At 37.4% G+C, this 21,290-nt stretch overlaps 1 protein-coding gene across 2 annotated transcripts; it reads right to left on the bottom strand.

Annotated features, from left to right (window-relative positions):
- Positions 1 to 2,579: 2,579 nt before the first annotated feature.
- LOC135580824 (uncharacterized) lies at positions 2,580 to 20,995 on the bottom strand. 2 transcript variants are annotated; one of them, XM_065102702.1, is made up of 8 exons: positions 20,819 to 20,995; positions 18,063 to 18,179; positions 14,519 to 14,766; positions 11,745 to 11,897; positions 11,463 to 11,619; positions 5,272 to 5,411; positions 5,147 to 5,182; positions 2,580 to 3,668 (listed from the first exon to the last, which is right to left on the bottom strand). In XM_065102702.1, the coding sequence occupies exons 2-8, from the start codon at positions 18,136 to 18,138 to the stop codon at positions 2,805 to 2,807; spliced, it is 1,674 nt and encodes a 557-aa protein (XP_064958774.1). In that variant the 5' UTR covers positions 18,139 to 18,179; positions 20,819 to 20,995; the 3' UTR covers positions 2,580 to 2,804. The 2 variants fall into 2 exon arrangements, with proteins under 2 accessions (XP_064958774.1, XP_064958775.1); XM_065102703.1 differs by lacking the exon at positions 14,519 to 14,766 and having other exon boundaries at positions 18,046 to 18,179; positions 20,819 to 20,958.
- Positions 20,996 to 21,290: the final 295 nt, after the last annotated feature.

Here is a 21,290-nt window from a genome sequence, read left to right as displayed (position 1 = left end):
TGTTTTTGTGCCCTGGAAAGTTCACTCACTTTGCTAGCCTAAGCTAACCCACCAACTCACCTCGATCTAAATCTATAAAATATGGGAGGCTAATGATTCATCACTGGTACTAACTGATATCAATCACCTTCTCACATGACTCCTGCAGATTAACATGAGGAGGAGTTCAGTTGAAAGGAATAGTCAAATGAGCTTCACATGACCAGCCACTCCCAAGTGAAATGCCTCTATTACAAAATAAGAGGAAGAAGATTCCTTCGAAGAGATAGTTGTTGATTATTAATTAAACAAAATCTTCATATTTGGTCATAAAGCATTGTATAATGAGCTATCAAAATGATTTTGAGTTCTATTAGTTTGCTCTAAAAGTTCATGACTTGGATGAGAATCAAATGAGCCTTCTTGGTTATGTATAAAATATATATATAGATATATGTATACATAGAGAGAGAGAGAGAGAGAGAGAGAGAGAGAGAGAGAGAGAGAGAGAGAGTTAAAAATACATGGTCTTTTCAGTGATACAGAAGCCTCAGAGTCACTAAATTCACTGTATCTAGTGGTGATCCATTTGGAGGTAAGCATGCTCGAAAGCAGCGTGCAGTCATCAACAGAGTAATACAACTTGATCATGCACCAGATAGGTTTGGTTCTCCATTCACATGTTGTGTCTTTCCTCCATTTTATATTTCTAATTCTGCATCACTGTACTGCTTTCCTGCAATCCTCCTTACAAGGAAGGTGCACAAAAGAAGAACATTGAGATATCATATATTTTTATACATATATATATATAGATGGAACACTACAGCCTTCCTTTAACCATCCCATATCTTTGCCATACACCAAATCCCCCATGAGTGCCCTTCACAGAGCTGCTTCCATCCTTTGTGCTTTGGTTCTTCTCCATTTCTTTCTTAGCTGCCCATCACCTCCTTCTGAGAGAGAGATCAGAAGAGACAGGTCTCAGCCCAGGAAGCTGTTGCAGCCCTTGGCAGCAGCCACCGTCAACCTGAAAGGATCGCTTGGAGCACTCACCAAGCAGACTGTAGTAGAAGCCAGTGCAAGCCTGAGGAGGTTGCCACCAAGCAAGTCTAATCCAAGCCAGAACAAGGAGAGGAATTGAAATGGAAAATGAAGGGGAAAAGAATTATCTTCCAGTGATTTTGCAGTGAGGCTTTTTTAATTCTCTTTCTACTGGTTGTCAGCTGTAGATCTGATGATTGATTTCTTTGTAACCCAACCCAAAAAGTAGAGCAGATGAAATGGAAGGTTTGAAGTGTTCATACAAGAATTCTGAAATGAGGATAAGTTAACATTCCACTGTTAACTATCATACTTGAAGTGTTTTGTTTGACAATGTTGTGTGAGTGTCATATGAGCAATGCTAGTTATGATAGTAGGAAAATTAGCAGAAAACTTGTGATTTAGTAATCTAAAACCAACTGATGTTGAATTCCCAAACCAAGAATTTCCACAATTCTCTTCATTGACAAAAAAAAAAAAACAAATTTCTGTACATAAAACCTAAAATAGGTGAATTTAAGTTTTAATACACAAAAAACCAATTCTTAATGGAAAATAAAAAACTTGTAATTTATGCCCACTTTTGTTTGAAGTTTGACCATTATTAAAATTAGAAAAAGAATTTATATCAATCAACTCATTTATGTAATGAACACATCTTTTTTTTCCCAATGTTTTTTGTTCTTTTGAATCATTGCCCTTTCTTGCTTGAGAACATATATTTGAATCCACAAATAATTACAGCACCAAAATTGTTAGCATAAAAGCACATGAGAGATCCGTGCCTCTGTGTGTGTGCATCGATCTTCTGGTCGAGAAGTAATGTGAGGCAGGTGGATGCATGCGCTGGAAAAAGGACAACAATGAAACCAATAAAGCACATAGCAGTCTTCTCTCGGATCAAACCATTTGGTAACATGTGCCACCACAGGAGCAAGAACATGCCATCATTTGTCTTCTTGAATGCATTGCGACACAACACAGGTCCTTCAGATTCTGCAACCGGTGGTTCCTCGAGGGTTACAAGCACGAACTTAGCGGATGCAGTTGAGTTGAGTTGAGTTCTTTTTTGGTTGCAAACTAGCCACCTTGGAATCCAATGTTCTTGTCTCATAAGTCTTGACAAGATCTTTAGCTTACTAGAACATTCAAAGTTCTTATCGCAATTTTTAGCCAACTGGCAACTTCCAACCGAGAGTTCTTATCTCAATCGGGTTCATCAATGACCATATTTCAAGATCACGATGCCGAGTGCTCCATTTCACGCACCTTCGAACCCAAAGTTCTTGTCGCAATCAGGTTCATCAATCATTAACGCACCACCGTCTTGTTTCATTTCAACATCCACTAACAACGCTACCGGCAAATTTAGGTCACCTGTGTTGGAATTCTATATATGCAGGCATTACCACACAGGCATTTCAACATAGGGTTGCCGGACATATCTGCATCGGCAGGCAACCACGGTCCGAGAGAAAAAGTGATGAATACATAGGAAAATTCTAATGCCTGCTACTTGCAGTGGTTGGGTCATCTTCCATTAAAGAGGAAAAAGGTTGGTCAACAAGATGCAATAGATTTCACCACATCAGACATCTAAATAGTTGTTATATTCATCACATACATGAGGCCTTCCAAATCCAGTGCTCATGAAACAGCTTTGCCTTGGCCTGTCTTGTTAATGGAATCTAAATAGATTCCATCACTCTAAATTATGTTAATGACTACTCATAATATACATGACGAAACCAGGTCATCTGCAAATGCCTTGGCATCTCGTTTCACTGCCGCTGGGCAGTCGGAGCTGTCTGCGGCTGCCCGTAAAACCCAATCCCTGGAGACTGGTAGAACCCCATCGAGGTTGACTGCAACTGCGGTGGTGGCTGCTGCTGCTGTGGGGGTGGTGGTGGTGGCGGAGGTGGAAGCGGGCCACCAGGTCTTGCCAACCCTGCTGAAACATGGGAAAGTAGAGGAGGTGGAGATGGCAGCGAACGACCCACAAATCCATAAGGTGGCACACTCATCGTTCCTCCACTTGTCTGCACATACTGCTGCATGGGTGGCGGAGGCAGCGGCGGGAGAGGTGGTGTAAAAGTTGGTGGCACCTGGTTACTCTGGGGAAGTTGTATACTAGCAGCTGAGGTTTGGGGCAGCACGAGAGGAATGGACTGCTGCTGCTGATGTTGCGCCTGCCCGAAATAGGAGGTTTTACCCATATCCGTTGTGGATATAGTATTCTCAAGCCTTGGCCTCTTTTCCAAAGGGAAAACAGGTGGACTACCAGGGCGAACTCGAGAGCTCAAACTGTTATTCATGGACGCAGCTTCTTCAGCAGCCAAAGAGGATAGAATAGAGCTGAGGACCTGCGCAGAAGATGATGAGGCAGCAAGCTTTGCTGCAACAGCAGCTGCTGCTTTCTTGTGATCCTCTTCCGCACTGCTTAAGCTGCTGACAAATGAAGTTACAGGTTGAAGTGGTTGAAGATGAGTGATGGATACTGGAGGATTGGGTTCTGTTGCAGGTATTGCTTCTGATGCAAAATTCACAAGAGGTAGCGTGGTGGTAGGACCAAATCCATTTGTGCCAGCAGCCAAACCGAGTCGTCGTCTCATGTTACTAGCATGTTCAGTCTGAGAATGGGCAATCTGCAAATAAGCGGAGGAGCAAAGAAAAGTCAACCAATTTGGAAGGAAGAAATATCGATCAAAATTCACATTTATAAAGAGATGCTGGTGCCCAAAGCAAAGCACAAAATTCGTAGTACATAATCCTAGACTTAATTAGAGCAGTGACTTCAATATCAGAGTCATGCTGTCAAATTCAAATAGCCAAATCCAGACTAACAAACCACGAAACAAATAAACCTGAAATTTGGAAGTATCAAGTAATTTCAGTACAGAATATGATGGCAATAAGATCAGGACGAAAGGTTCTCCAATGCCACCATGTGCAGAAAATTACATCTTATAGATCAGTGACAAAATTAGCTCAATGCTTCTAGTTGTCCCATAGATGCCCCTTTTTATGAAATATGAAGAAATAGCTCAAAGCAAAGAGCGAAAGCCTAATGGAAGCATCGCATCCTAAGCATTACCCTCCCCTTGCTTTTGCCTCTCATCAATGATTGGTGCCTCATGTCACCATCTTCATCTAATGGTGTTTCAAATACAGATCTTTTATGAACTGACAGTCCAAGTGGTGGGAACACTTCTTTCCACTACTAACATCATTATGATCACTGTCATCATCATAGTTGTCCCTCAACTATGCTAGACAAGGCCATGATATACAGGTATTTGACACAGGATACATGTACATCACAATACATCCCTCAAACATTAAATGTTGAGAATCAGTATATTATGTAGCGGGAGTACAACAAATAAAAATATATTAAAAAATATAAAAATTTTAAGTGATATGCCTTGACTTTATTTAGGGTTGATAGAAAAATTTAATTAGAGATCATAATAAATGTCAAATTATAGAAAATATACCACTGCTTACAACATTGTGACCATGCATACATGACCAATAAGGATTGCACGTGTCATGTGACCACCATGCCTACTGAATTCTATTTGGATAACTAATACTCAATATAGTACGTCATGTCAATAAATAGGCTTCTGCATACCCTGATATTATGCCATGCTACTCAAAATAGCAATCTACACACCATTATCTCGTGACAACAAATATTTGCTGGAATGCAGTATGCATCACAACATATCAGATTAGTCAGTTTATGGCATTCCAGAATGTTGCAGTGAACAGTCTGGAATGACATCAAACCAAAAACAAATTGAACTTTTGAAAGTTGACAAAGTGACATGTCATATTAAGGTGTCTGCTTGACATCAATTGGAAAATAACAAGATAAACTTTTCAATAACTATGAGAATATGCAAATGGCGATTACCCAGATTCTACAAAGTAGTAATAGCTCAGCAAGGTAATAATTTAGAGCATTTTGCTCCTGTAATCCTAAATAAAAGATGAAGCTATTTAAGGTATGATTTCTCGCCATCATACAATTTCAAATTTAGCTATTCAAAGCTAAAACATCGAAAAAGCACAGACTAAAACTAATTTCATCAAGAACCAAGGAGTTATTTCTTACTTGTAACTGACTATGGATAAGCTCCAGCTTCAGTTCCTGGTATATTTAATTCCAAAAATTGAAATATATTAGGAGAATCTTATATTACAACCTAGATACTAATTTGCATGAGTAAAAAACAAAACCTGCTCTTTGATAGCTTCCATTAGCTGGGTAATGAGTGTAGCTCTAGTTGCTTTAGCAATTTCCAGTTGTTCAATGCATTGTTTAAGAACAATTTCCTGCTCCTGAAGGTTATCTATAAATGTTGATTCTTGTTGGTTACCTGATCAATAAACAAATAACACCAGAAATACCCATTATCGAGAGGATGAAATAATAAAGTTGCATATAGCAATAAAACACAACACAAAAAAAGAGTTAAAAAAAAACTCAATAATAAGTAATATCTTCACTGCAGTTCTTGTCATATGGTCTCAAGTAAGACAGCCAGTGTTGGATATAATCGGGCCAAGAAAAAACAGAAATACTGTGAGAGCTCTCCACCATGAGGTGGAGACTAATCAATTGCAGGTGAAAAACAAATTCTTCATTTTGGTTTTTAATTTGAAAATTACAGCAAGCATTATAACACACATAAAAGGTTCAATCTACAAGATATGGAAAATATCAACGCCTAAAGTTAAATAGACATGACTAAATCATATAAGCATCAAGAGGAAGCTTAAAAACTTGAAAAATAGACTTAAAAACATGTAAATTTACCATGAGCTCACAAACATGTAAATTAAGACCAATAGAGACTTGAAAATATTTTTCAGTAATATTTTCCATTAAAATTTCAGATTCCACCACGAGCTCAAAACATGTAAATAAAATTCACTGACAGAATAATAGATGAAAAGCTTTCCAAACATTTCAATGAAGATTAAGAACCATCCCACCAAGCTGAGATATAAGAAAAAGTTGGATATAACCTAATCTCTGAAACATCTAATTGAAAGGATTAGGAATAGTAACATCACAATCTTATGTAAAAAAGATAACCATGTAACTTTACTAAACAAGATAATGCTAGAACCAGAGCACATAATTGTTATGAGAGAGCAGCCTTACTTTTGTGTTTTTCTATTTTTGTATTCACTTGTTCTTTCCCCAAAATGTGTGCCACCACTTTTTTGTTTACTATATGATAAATACCCTTTTCTATCATTCATGTACATGTAAACTAATACATAATAAGTTATAAAAAAATGCAATATGTAAAATATTCCATATTATCCCTGCAGTCTGGCATATTTTTATTGAACATGCACAATTTCAGAAATACCAAACCATTATATAACAAATATAATATAAAAATTCTCAAGTATTCACAAATATAAAAATGTAAACCATCTTCAAATTAAAGAAACAAATGCAAGCACAGGAGAAGGAATGCAGCACATACATGGAAGCAGAAAATGATCATGCATTATGTAGTCATTATTATGAATTTATGATTTTACAACATGTCAAAAAATCATATTGTTGAATGAAATAATTTCCATCAAACAAAATTAAAATTTTTGAAAGACAACATTAAAAGAAGAATGAGAAAACTATTGGAAAGTTGCAAGCGCAGGACACCAAGGTTAATGTTTCACCTCTTACCGATAACTAAAGGAACAAAACAAGTAATATACATACAATGGACAGCACAGATTTGTTTAGATAGTTCTAGGGCCCATTTACTGAAATTTAATAACCGGAGTTGTCTTTCTATAAAAATGTCCTAAATTTCAATGTTCAGTTCACTAAAATAATCTATAATTTGAAAGGGGGATTTCATAAATTATTAGATTTGGAGAAAGTGAAGCTCCAAAGTCATTTACAAGAATGTGGAAGGGAATGTTATTAGATTCCACTTCTCCTAATCCCAATTCAGTTACTTTTGGACAACAAACACTCATTGACAAGAAAGTGAGAAAAAATGTTAGTATTTGCCTCAACTTCTAGGCACTCCAGTGACTAAGGTACAGCCAAACACTCATGATGTGGTCAATCAACTTCTGGGAACTTCAACTGCATGATTTTTTGATTAACCAAGCAGTCATGCCAAAATCAAGTTTCCTTTCAGGAAACTCCACTTCAGTGTTGTTATACACCTTTGGTGAAAACAAATGGCCCATAGACAAACTTGACTCCTAGAAACTATACCTTGGTGCTAACCTCCCCTTGGTGAAATAAATGGGCCATATTGGAGAATTTATCCTTGTGACTCTGGTTTTTTTCAATATAATCAGTTTTTCTACAGTTCATACTGTTACAGTTAACTAATAGTGGTTAGTACAATGATTTGATCATTCTTTTACCTTTGAAAGTTAAAGAAAATTAAAGAAGAAGATGCTTATACTTCATACAAAGAACATGGAACTATGTTCCTCTTAGAAAATACAAATTTCCAAGGTAGCACCTTATTCGTAGGGACGTAATGGGTTGGGTATTTTCAGGAAGTCATGCCAACCCACCTTCTTAGGGCGGATTGGGTACTCATTAATCAGGGTTAATTGGTACAAGTAAAAAGAATAGGTATCAATTTTTTCAATTGTTAGTAGGTTTGGGGACAAACCCTCTCACAGTTAGTCATGCCCCAATCCTCTCATCTTTTGCTGCAAACCCGCTTAGGGCTGCCTTATCCTCCCCTCTTATTGCCTCATTCCACGATAACCAACCTGCCACCTAGTAAGGACACATCAGATGATGATTGTTTTATGCTAGAATCCATTGCTTCAGTCCTTGAATAATGCAACTATAGATGGATCTCAGTCTAACAACTAGTTTTCATATTCTTGTAGACCTTTAGGCTCTAGATATCATGTGTTATGTGGATCATTTTAGTTTATTCACCCAGTGAATTAAAAAGAGCTAGGGGTCAAAAGGCGCCAAGGTCCCAAAACGCACGAGGTGCTAGGCGCTCACCTCGACGCATGCTCAAGCAAAATGAGGCATTCTAAAATATTAAAATATAATAAATATATAATATTATTAATATAATAAAATAAAGATTATTTTGTACAGTAATTAATAATATACTGTTAACAGTATATTATTTACTGTTAACAACAATTAGAAGGGAAGAGTACAACTGTTAAAAGGGGTAAAAAATATCACCCAGTGAAACTGATAGTGAGAAGTAAAAACTTAGAAGAAAAGCAGCAATAATAAGCAACGGACAACAACCACGACAGCGGACAGCGACAACGGCAGTGGAGTCGCAGACAACAGGAGGCAGCGGACAATAGCAATGACAGCGGACAGCAGCGACAGTCGATGAACAGCAGCAGAGGCTGAGGAGACTCGATCGGCGACAGAGGAAGACTCAGAGGCAGCGGGAGAAATCGTCGACGGCGAAGGCAGAGGGAAAAATCGTCGGTGGTGAACGTAGAGGGAGAGTCGTCGACGACGAAGGCAGAGGGAGAAAGCACACGCTCGGGTTGGGAGTCGGGGTCGCACGTAGGTTTTGACATAATTACGTGTCTTAACGCACATTTAACCAAACCCGGTTGCTTTATATCAACCGGCCGCTCGCTCGAAGAACCTGGCACCTGGGCTCGGGCGAGAGCCCAGCGGCGCCTTATTGAAGCGCGTCGCCTGGCCCTTTTATGAGGCGCTTGAGCCTCACCTTGCCTTGCCCAAGCACGTAGGCGAGCACCCGAGCGCCTTTTTAAATCACTGATGACACCTCCAATATTTCTAGTTCATTTCTAGATTACTTAATGTAAGAAAAAGGAAACAAATACAAATGTGTGAAGGAAATCAATTTTTGATTAAAGATTATGAATTTTGATTGAGGATCTCATCTCTCTGAGGAAGATTATCAATCAAGAATATCATAAAAAAAGATTATCCTCCAAATCATATATCAAGATTAACCTTCAAATAAGAAATAATAATAATTTATTTAATTTGATGTTTTTTTTAGTTTTTCTTTTTTTTTCTTGTATCAAGGGCCTAGAAAAGAGGGAAAAGAGATTGTAACTGGATCAGAGAATGAGATGAATTAACGAACGAAGAATGAGTTTTTTCACACATTGTATGTGAGTGACGAGGTCACATTTCTTCTTTGGATGATATGAATTCATTGTCTGTGTGTGAAGCATATAGATGTACGCAGCCTTCATTTCAAGGAGTTGTTCATTGAATCAACGCAAGTCTAGCAGTTATCTTTTTCTTCTAATATCTTCCTTTATCATCCATCTCTCTTTTCTTTCCTCTAGTATCACAAAAAAAAAAGTTACCTTGATCATCACAACCACGTCCTAAATCAGATTTTGGGTATCGAAGCTACTCATCCTACATCAATGTGTCACTAATGTCAATGTTGTGGTTGAAGGTTCATGATTTATAGTTCTAAATAGCATAGATAAAGGGTTTTTCATCATTACAATGTCTCATGTTGATTAGTTTCTTCACGTCTTTTTTCCATCTTCTCCTGATGGATTGGAAGGAAATACTGTTCTGACAATTTAATTAGCGTCCTAAAACCATGAGTTTCTCATTTCACTTGGCCATGTCCCTGATTGATGCGTTGGTACTATTGTATACATAGATAAAATTGCATCTATTCATCCTTGGAGAAAAAGTGTTGTCTACACAACCTCTCACTTGTCTAATGCCCTAATTTTGTGATGTACTAATCCATTGATACAGTTCGTTCAAGGAATCAATGCTCTTCAAACTTCAAATAATGGCAATTGGGCAGGTTCTTTAGATAGTCACATCTAATTGACCCTCTTGTAAACTGAAGTAGATGCTTGTTAATTGGTTTTGGGACAAGTACAGGTAGAAAAATAGTTGGGTTTGCTATGGGATGGGGTAGCTAACTGGAACCAGGAACAGGCAGGTGATATTCACAGTATCCCATCATTCATACCTGTTGGTAAGCAAGGTAGCTTTTTAGCAATACTTTCCCCGCTAGCCAAGTCTTACACAACCATTAGGACCCACTTTGCAAGCAGGTGTAAGACCTAAGGGATAGGAAAGAATTCTGTTCTTTTTCTGCTCCTGGAGTCACACATATACCAGTAGAGGTTACAAGAGGGTACACAGGAAAGTTACTTTTTTTAATACTGTACTCCTCAATTTGCCCTTTTTCTTTTTTTTTACTTTTCCAATAGGCTCAAGTCCAATCAGATCAACAAGAAAGCAAGGAGTCAACAGCAACAGTGAGTCGAGACTAGAACATACCTAAGGCAGGGATCGAACAATCACAAAATTTCAAGATGGAGATCCAATAGGGGGATAATAAACCGAACGAGTCTCCATTCTCCTCTCCTCTTCTTCATGTTTCTTTTCTTTTCTTTATCTCCTCTTGTATTTTATCTTCCTCTCCTCATTCTCTTCTCCTTCCTCTCCTTTTCAGCACAGCGGTGGGATTAAGATGTAAGAGAAGAAGGAAGAGGGATTGTGCAGCCATTTGCCAATAGTTCCTTGTCCCCCCTAAATTGATTGAGGCAAGGGGATGATGACAAAGCCTGTTACAGTACAGGACTCAACATAACTTTATCCTATCAGGTGCAAAGTGTACTTGATAAGGGTAACAAGAACTGGAATCTACCGCTTTATTTGAAGCATGGAATTACAAACCTCTACTCAGCATACTCTCTCAAAGAAAACCAAAAAAAATCACTTAGGTAGATATTCAGGGGAAGCTTTGAACTGGTGTTAAGGTCATTAAATTGCTAAATGTTCCATAAATTTGCTGCAAGAATCATGAAGAGAAATGCTTGTCTTATAATGATTTGCAGTTGATCAATGTTGAAGATCAGATATTCATGTTTTCTTTCAATTTGTCCAACAAGAAAGAGAAAATATTACTAATAGAAAAGGTGTGTTCTGTCATAATACAGACATATAGTCTAGCTACTTCAGAGGGTCAGCTTTGGTACAATGGTGAGGTTACTCTGCAACTAGGATGACCAGGATTGGAGACACGAAAATAACTTCTCTATTTCTAGGGGTAAAGCTGATATATTAACCTACCTTGAGCATCATATTGGTAGGATACTTATGCATTGGGTTTTAACTTTTCTTTTAATGTAAACTACCGACTCTAATAGACTTACAGAAGGATACAAAAAAGGACTTCACATAGACTGCAAAACTTACTGCCGCTAATGGTTGTACATGCTTTCTAGAAAATATGTGCTGAACATGCATGTCACACAATCATGGATGCCATATAAGCATATCTTTACATATATCAATCAGGAATTTCTCAGTAGAGTTAAGCTGAATCTGTAGTAGATGACAAAGCAAACACATCAACAACGTAAACATGGTCTCTTTGAGCATATTAAGAAGATCAAATTTTATTATTAAGAACAAATATTACCTTGTTTACAGGCAACATCAATGTCAATTTCCAACCTCTCCAGAACTTGAACAGCATCCTTGCATTTGCTTAAGGCAGTATCTTCACCAGAATGTTCATCAAGCACAGACTGATATGCAGTCACTATCTTTTCAGGCATTTCTCCGATAGCAAGTTTCTGAGGTTTGAACAAAAATCCATAAGAAATATTCATATAAAACCTTATCTCAGTGGTTGACTACTTGACTCCATCAAAAAGAAACAGTAACTGAAACAAAATAGAAAGTAAATATATCTACTTACTATTCTTACTGAATTAGCATCTTTCCGTACTAATTTAATGGGATTGGAACTTTTCCCATTATCTGAAACAGGAACAGGCACATTACCAAGAATCTCATCTTTAAGGCTCCGCCCGCGAGAGCCAAAGACTTTCCTTTCATCCCAAATTTCAACCTGAAATGAACAGAAAAATGGTAAGAATAAAAAAAATTTGGTCATCAACGTTCTTCAAAAGAGAAGCATGGTATCCATCTCCACTATTCTACAAGCATCTACCATATGAACTATATCAATCTGTCATTATCCAAATCAGTGTTCACAGTCTCCGGTACCAGCCTTGTATTGGTCATTAGCCAATCGATATGGGCGTGACTGGAATGCCGGTACATGGTATGCTAATTATGTTGTGATACAATGTCAACCTTACCAGTGCTAGGCAGATACTAAATAATAACAACAACGATAGAGCACCATGGAGAGAACTTGATTAGGTATGAAGTACGAACCATGAAAGCTTGTGCCAATTTTACAAAAAAGCTCAATTAAGTTAAACTATTGAATTACTAAAAGAACTTTGATTACATAAATATGAGGTGACATATTGTTTGTTTATAATCTTACCACCTATTCAATGAAATTTCACACAGTTAATATTGAATTAAAAATTAGTTCCACAAGCATCATTTGGAGGTTAATTGCCCATCGACCCACCTGATACCTTTACTTTCTTTTGGTTGTTTTACTAAGGTTCTCCTCTTATGTTTTTGTATATAGGGAAAGATGCATAATTTTGGTGGTTTCGCTTCAAATTCAAATTTCATTTTAAAGCACCATGAAACAACACAAAACAAAATAGAGGGAAAGAGAGTTGAAAACCTGAAATCCATCAGAAAAAAAAACTCAGGTTATCAAGGTGGACTTTCAAATATAAGAACGTTTTAAGAACTTACAATAACAATGGAGCTCAGTTTTGAACTATATAACCATCTAAGTTCTTGATAAAGAAGAGATAAATAATTCAATAGGGAAGAACAATGGATGAAAAAGTACCCTCACCAGGGAACCATTTCCTCTCAAGGTATACATGAAACCACCATGGTTGGCTCCTCCTTATTCAGACCTCATGGTTATCTCTAAAATCTCTCAAAGGGTAGGGAATATTTGCCTCAAACTAACCTCAAAACCAAAGAACCTTCCTGACCTCCCATGATTAGCTATTAGGTCTATCAAAACTGTCCAATATTGGTAACACTAAAAAACCCCCATCAAAAAATTATTGTACAGTAACATCAGCATCAATTAAGCAAAACAGGGAAACAAAAAAACATAATAACCTCAGGCTGTTAAAAAACTTTGGCAAGCACACTAGAGAAACAAAAAACATAATTTCATCAAGCATGTTTGGCCATACACGAGCTAGAACAAGGCCTGGAACACAAAATCATTAGTTTTTCTAATTACAGCCAAAAATATATCGGTTTTATTTGAGCATTGGTCATTTTGGCAAAATATTAACTGTTTTATCCGGTTTCAAACTAAAATTTGGTCAAAAGTCCAATCATTAAATTATATTATTGCAGTTAATTGTTGCACCTAAACCATTCTCCTGCTCCCTTCTCCTCCCACCTATTTTTTCTACAGAAATTGAAAAAGAAACAAGTTCCTCCAAACAATTATGTAAGCATTTCCTTCAAGATTAAGATCAGAACTTTCATATCGATAGCATTTTAAAAGAACATTAATTAAATATTTAAAGTTCGATGTGATTTTTTTAAGAAAAACTTGAATCAGAATACAAGCAATTATATTGTAATCGAAAGCCACTGAAGCCACCCATGCATACCCACCAGTGCCTTCCTATGTATTATGCACCCGTACATATGCAGGCACATACATGTGTATGTACACAGACACAAAGGAGAAACAAAATACTCGTCTGAGAATAAAGGATTATCTCACTGCAAACATAAAATAAAACAGAAACAATATCAGGAGTCATTTAGTGGTCAATCCCACTTCACCATATTAACAAAGGTTGGTTATTTGACGATGTAAATGAGTTATTTGACGATGTAAATGAGCCTAAACTAGAGTCTCGTTTTTTATTTATAAAGAATAAAGATAAAGCTTTGGACGACTCAACTTGCTGAACAGATCAGGTTGGTGCTAGAAGTGTCTAAAGATAGATGACAAAGATCAACTGAAGTTTTAAAACAAAATAAATGATAATACACATTAAATATGTAAGCCTCTATGGATTAAATTGAAGAGTTTGTTAACACAGGTACCATAAAATCTGACTAGGACTGGAACATGACAATCGTGTAAGGAACTAAAATCAGGAAATTATTACACCAAGAAAATATATATGCCACCATACCAGGAGATGTAATATACCAATAAACCCATGCATTCTATAAGACAAGCAATACTATTTTATAACCAACTATGTGATCGACTGACTAGCAGTCAATATAAACTCATCCTAAAGAGGTGGGGGCAAAAGAAGTGACAGAGGGAAACATAACTTGAAGTAATAAGAACTGAATAAGAGTAAGACTTCAAAATATTAAAACTGAATCAGATAAAGCATCTCCTAAGCATTCTCAATCAAAACAATTTGCCATGTAAAAGACGAACAGTACAACCACTTTGTGCTTAAATAATATTACATTGGCAGCAAACATCCAAAGCTTAATTTATAAGAACAAAATGGTACTCAGGTTAGAGGATGAAAGGTTCATAATTTGTAGAAAAGAATGATAATTGGATTTTCTAAGAACGATAATACTTACTAGTCTATTAACCACTTTCTTTCCATGATCTTCACCATTCTCATAGACATTCTTTAAACATCCAGGAAGCACTTTCCAAAACTCATTTACAAACTCACTTCCCTTGCGTCTACTGTTCTGTAAGATGTCATTAGCCAAATATAGAAAAGGCACTCTTTTTTCTCTCGGAGAACCATTGAATGCTTGATCCCATGTCTCAACTATTTCCTTGGATTTCTTTCGGTGAACGATACACCAATTTGACAGGGCTAGTTATCAGTTAAGAAACAAATGAAGAAATATTGGTCTTAACAAAAATATGATTAATATGATCAGAACAAACTCAAATAAAATGAAAGATGCCAAAAAATGCAACCAAAATCAGGATTCTAGTTTGCAACAACTTAATTAACAACACAAAAAGAAGTAATAAGAGAATTTTTATGCTTACAGAAGAAGGTACAGAGCAAAAGCGATTAACACACTTATTCTAGGGCAAAGACAGGAATCTGCCATATCTTTCAGTAAGTGGAAGAAGAAATAGAAAGGAAAAAAGTGAAAAGAAGATTCGAGAAAAGAGAAAATAAAAGAAAACATTCAGTGATCTGATGGTAAAAGCAACAGAAATCTCTAACAAAATCACCAAATGCAAGCAAGCAACACTTTCATGAAACACAAAAGAAAATTGCTGGAATTTACTAAGCCTACCACTATAGATGGATGGAGTGATTTAAAAAGCGCTATGCACCAAAAGGTGTCAAGGTCCGAAAATATCTGAGATCCTAGGTGCCCACTCGAGCAAAGCAACATGCTTTGAAATATTAAAATATAAAATATAAAATATAATTATAAATAGTAATTAACAATGCTAAAATCTAAATATGGACTATTATATGATAACAATAGTTAACAATAAACAATCTACTATTAACAATATTTATTGTTAATAGTAGTTAGAGGGTAGAAAAGAGTCATTGACGGTGGAAAGTGGGGAAGGAGAGGGCAACGGTGATGAAGGAACTTTCGAACGATGGAGGAAGCTGCAGACGGCAATAGCAGCAGCGGAGGAAGCTTCGAGCGATAGCAACGGCGGAAGAGGAAGCTGCAACCAGCAGTAGCAGGGATGGAGAAAGGTTCGGATAGTGACATCCTGGGCGAAGGAAGCTTCAGATGTATCAGTCGATGGCAGAGGAAGTTGCGGTCCTCTTCCTCGACGGTGGAAGGAATTGCACACGGAAGCAGCGACGACGGAGGGAACTGCACATAAAAGCTAAATCTTTGAACCCGTCCATCAGCGACAAAGGAAGCGTCGGTCCTGTGCATCGACGGCGGAGGCAGCAGTAGAGAAAGCAACGGCGGTGAAGGCAGTAGCTGCGCACGAAGTAGGGTTTATGGCTTGAGGTCGTGCATGGGGGTGGGGTTTGCATGTGCAGATTTAGTAAACATTATATAGCTTAGCTGGTTCAATCAAACCACCTAAGCTACTATTCAACCGAACCAAACTTAATAGTCTGGTTCGGTTGCATTGTTTCAATCGGGCGCTCACTCGAGGCACCCAGAGCCTGGGTTCAACCGTTCAGGCGAGCACCTAGGCGGCGCTTCACTGAAGCGTGCCTTCTGGTCGTGGCTTAAGGTGCTCAGGCCTCGCCTCGCCTCACCTGAGTGCTTATGCGAGCGCCCAGGCGCCTATTTCAACCCCTAGATGGATGCAATCCGCAACAATTGCAATCACAAAGAGACAGGTAAGTAAAGAATCCTAGCTAATATGCACATGAATTGAAACCTTATATCCAAAATTAATGTGACTTTTCCCATTGTAGAAAAGTTGGTGTTATATACATTTTCAAAATGATAACCTTGTCCCAAAACTTATCATTCATCACAAATAAATATGATGTTCATAATTTAAAGAAACAAAACAAGCAAGCATCAAGAGCATGCAGCAACAAAGCAAAATAAAGCAGCAAAAAGCCTTAAACATGATTATGGATTACCAATGGGTGTTAAGTAGTGGCACTGTAGCATGATTTTACAAGCTGAAGCAAGTAAAAAATCATGCTAACAAGAAATTATCTTCTGTCCATCTAACTACAATAAGATTTATTAATAGTTGAATCATGCAAATAAGTATACCAAAAACAAGAAATAAACCAAAACTGAAATAAAGAATGAACTAATTTCATAGATGACCAAAAAAATTATCTGCATTCAGAGACAATCAACTCTACATGTAAATTAAAATATAAAAAATTAAACATTAAAAAGGTTGCCAAGGAAAGGCAACATCACTGGCAAATCATTCCTTGAGGAGGTTCAGTTCTCTATTCTCCTGCTTCCTTGTCCCATGCTCCCAGAATTACTAGATGGTCAAGAACCAACTCAACATTATTTATTTATTTATTTCCCTTCTACAAACTCGGCAAACACTACTAGCATAATGGAGAAACGACAAACAGTATTTGATGTCTGTCCTTGTCAAACACATCTCCCATTATAGCCATGACAATGAAATTGCTACATCTGCTTCATAACCAGCAATTTATTAACACTGATCATCTTGCCAATTAGACATCTAGGTCTGGAGTCAAGCCTCTATCACATCAAAGTTCTCTACACACAAATCAAGCACTAACTTCTAGAGGGTTACTGTCTTACTAAAAGCTGGCCATAAGCATCGAAGTTGTCAGCATGGAGCCCTCAAAATATAGCTGAAGTCAATGAAGTGAAATCTTTTTAGAGGAAAAGGCTTGGTGTTAGTCTCCTAGTCAGTTACCCACGTGGAGCCGTAGAGGTGATCTGACTTGGTCCTAGGCCAAGACGGATGCAAGAGCTGAACTTGTCTTTGATGCGGATCCCGAGAAACAACAGGGAAAGGAAAGGTGGAGGATGGAATTTCTGGAGGAAGGGTTGAACCTCTGTGAGCCTCCTTCAATGAAAACCATAGCTAAGTCCCTCCACCCCCAAAAGTCAGTAATCATCCCCCTGCCCCCCCACTCGGTTCCTCCAATAGCTAAGTCAGTAATTATCCCAAGTGGAAAAGATGGAGCGGAAGGGAGGAAAACAAAGAAAGAGAGAGACAGTCCAACACTGACTGTCGGAAGATCCTTTATTTATAGTTGTATGCCCTTAATAGCTTATGATTAGAGAAATATTCCCCAAATCATTCTTGATCCAGAGAATATTTCCCATTATAATTGATGCTGACTGGCAGATTTGGGATAACTGACTTTGTCGTTATCTGCAATGTTGACATCCACAGGTCATGTTTCTCTTGCATGGACCATTTTGTCCCTATCACTTGGCCAATTATCATTATTGATAACTGCATAAGGTATCAAAAGTTTGTCCTTAGTTGACAAGCGCATCTTGTCCTTAATTGACAAAACATGGGAGAAAAGAAATTTATAGCTGCCTTCATAAAATTTACAATAGGCATGGTGTTCCATTTATGCAACCAGGCAACATACAACCACACAAAAACGTGAATATCATGCATGGCAGTGTCAATTTCATTAACTGAATAAAGAGACGAGATAGATGAGGCCTACTTTAAAGGAAAGGATACATTCAATACTTTGTTGCGAATTGTTGAGCTTTGACAGCTTCTCAACTAAAGCTTGATTGCCAAAAGCCTCATTCATGTCTCCGCCTAATGATAAGTGCTCACTTAAGTTTCAGATTCCTGATTCAAGAGTTAAAAAATAAATTAATATATAGCATGTGAGAAAAAGAAGGTATTATATATATATATATATATATATATATATATATATATATATATATATATATATATATATATATATATATATATATATATATATATATATATATATATATATATATATATATATAAGAGATGAGGAGGGATAATTATAATGATCCTATTTGTGAGGTAGCAAAAAAGGGGAACAAAAACATGAGGTGAGAATTATATGTAACATCTTTTGTCCGGTAGCATGTCCTGGAACCAGCAGCTCCAACTATTTAACTAAACTAACCAGTTAATGTTATAATTCTAATAGGAATCATGAAAACCCAAAAAAAAGAAAAAGATAGATAAGCAAACAATCAGCCATCTTCCTAGTTTATAGCTGACTTAGACTCATAAGAACACTGTTATGCCTCTCACAAACAAAAACAACCTTTCTAAAGGATTTACCAGCATAAGATACAAAACCAGTTAAAATACACCAAATATATTATTATAGCACAACAAGGAAATTTATGAATGCAAAAGTTTAGGTAAGCAACATCTAAGAATAGGATTGTAATACTAAACAATTTACCAGAGTCCACACTTTCTTTTTCTTGTATCCTATTGAGTAATTCTGAAAGATACACAACCTATGTAGATGAATTGTGCTTTAACTAATAGATAATGAGATGGGTCCATAATTTGGGCTTCAAATATTCGCTACTTCTTTGGCATAATCCCACTGACATGACACATCACATATTTATCGGGAATTTTATTTGTGTTCAATTTGTTCTTGCATTCACCTCTGTTCTCCCAATCATTTTCTGTTCATCTCTTACAACTTAAAAAGCATCTAAAATGAGTAAGCGCATCTTATAAAAAGGATCCTCATTTGACCATAAATGATGCTTGCAATTTCCTTCTTCAAACTTGATAACACTCTATCCAATGGTAGGATATAGATAGTGTCCAGCAAGGCCACCCAATGGCAAGGAGACATGTTTCACCTAGAAACAACCAATAAGAGGGTGATACATATCCTCTGTCATATCCTTAACAAGACCTGCTCCAACAAGTCACAGTAATCACCTCCACCAAGGGAGGCATCACCTACGCCACTTGTCCAACCAGCTGCCTGCTGCTGTTGCCAGGCTGATAGAACATCCTATATGTTGATGATGTCAATCAATGATAAGGGTGTGCCCTGGGGCCCTAGTATAAAAGTAGATCTTCTCCTCCACACGTAAAAGGATCCTTCTTTGCCACGCTTCAACTCTCTCTTTCTCTGTCCCCCCCATTGCATAAAGATATATGCACCTCAAAATCTCCACACTGGAGTCCAACTGAAGCATTAGAAGACCCGTTAGGCATGTTCTTATTGTACCTCTGCAGATTTGAGTTTCACTACCTTGCACTTTCAAACTTCCAATTGTGACCCCTCTGAAGTGCAACTTGACATGAAATCCATTTAGGTAAGAGAAAGCCTAGGTTGACTCCTCACCTTAAGTGGCAGAACGACCAAATATGACTTGAACAACTTTCTTTATCTAACATTATTGTTATACTAAGTTATTTTAAAATTAACCATGAGCATGATTTGCTCACAAATCTCCAGAGCTCTTTGTTACAAGGTATATTCATAATAATAGGATTAAGATCCAACAACTTGAAAGGCTAGCAAATAAGATTCTCTTATAAGACAATCAGTTTGGGAATTCATCTGCAAAAGCAGAATTTGAAAAAATTATGAGGGCAGATAACTTTATTAAAGAGGACTTCTATTTTTCAAGTAATAAATTTTGTTTAGAAAGAAGGTGAACCCGATACTTTGATTCTTATTTTTTATTTTCCTTAACCAAGAAGCTCAAGATCAAGTAAAATAAGGATGAACATTGAGAAAAATATAGGGGACTGTTTGATTGGATTAAAGACAGCGTGCAAGATTCCTTGATGGGTAAAGAAACACGAAATTTTTACAGGCAATGGGCCAATTTTGTTCAATTGTGTCAGACTTTTCACCGATGAGGTGAAGAAGTACCTCCTAGCTTGTTTACTGATATTACATCCGTTTAATATATGGCAATGCCTCTTCACAGGAAAAAAAATAAAAAAAACACTTCTTCTGTCAAGTACTTCCCTTCTCCTTAAAAAATAATTTCCTAAACTATATCCCCATGCCCCTTCTTCTTCTCCATTTCCCCCAATTAATTTTAGCTCTTGCCCGCCCGTTCTCCTGGCCTGCTACCTCTGTTGCTATTCTCAAACTACATCTACACCGTTGTTTTGTTGAAAATTCTGAAAAACCCTAAGCTGCAAGCAATCCACCTCAACATCACGCATGTCCTATGGAACAACGATACTGCCTCAAACTTAAAACTCTTCAATGAAGTTACAGTGCCCAAAGAACATAAAGAAGACACAGCCCCAGAACCTAAATCCAACATCAATTCAAGCTAGCTCATCGCAAGCCCCGAGAAACCAAGGCTGATCTAATCAACAAGAAACGATCCCACCAAATTTCACAAAGAATGCGTCTCAATCTTCAAGAATCAACATACTGAACAACAAAATAATCCAATATTTAGCGTCTAGAAAGTGAGGGGACGCAGGAAGAACACACATACCGAAGAGCACGAGAGAAATCTTTTCTTGAAAACAACTTAATCGAGCTTCCGCTGATCTCGAAATCCGCCCACCGCAAAGCCGACGAGGGGAATAGGGTTCCTTCCCCGTATCCCCCGCTCTGCTCCAAGAAACAAAAGAGGGGACGGGAAGCAGGAAGACGAGGAAGGGGACACGGGTTTTCTTTTTCTTGGCCACCGAGATTAAATTGGTGCGGTTGGACTCGACTAGTTAAACCGGTTCGGGACAAATGTCGGTCAATTAAACCGATTCGACTTTGGATCGGTGAAATCGTACGAGGAGTTGGAATCACTCTTAATTAGCTTAATAAATGAATAAAGAAAGAAAGATAAAGTTAAACTATGTCACATTGTATTAGATCCAATCGACCCACCTCGGTCTTCCATGGATCACATTGCACCACACATCCCTATCTCAAATAACAGGTTAGGGCTAAGCGACAGCTTATGGGTT

The sequence above is a fragment of the Musa acuminata genome, chromosome BXJ2-4 (assembly GCF_036884655.1).
Source record: "Musa acuminata AAA Group cultivar baxijiao chromosome BXJ2-4, Cavendish_Baxijiao_AAA, whole genome shotgun sequence".
In the NCBI taxonomy this organism is placed as follows: domain Eukaryota; kingdom Viridiplantae; phylum Streptophyta; class Magnoliopsida; order Zingiberales; family Musaceae; genus Musa; species Musa acuminata.
Note: the sequence above shows the minus strand (reverse complement) of the source record. Positions and strands in the feature narration are given on the sequence as shown.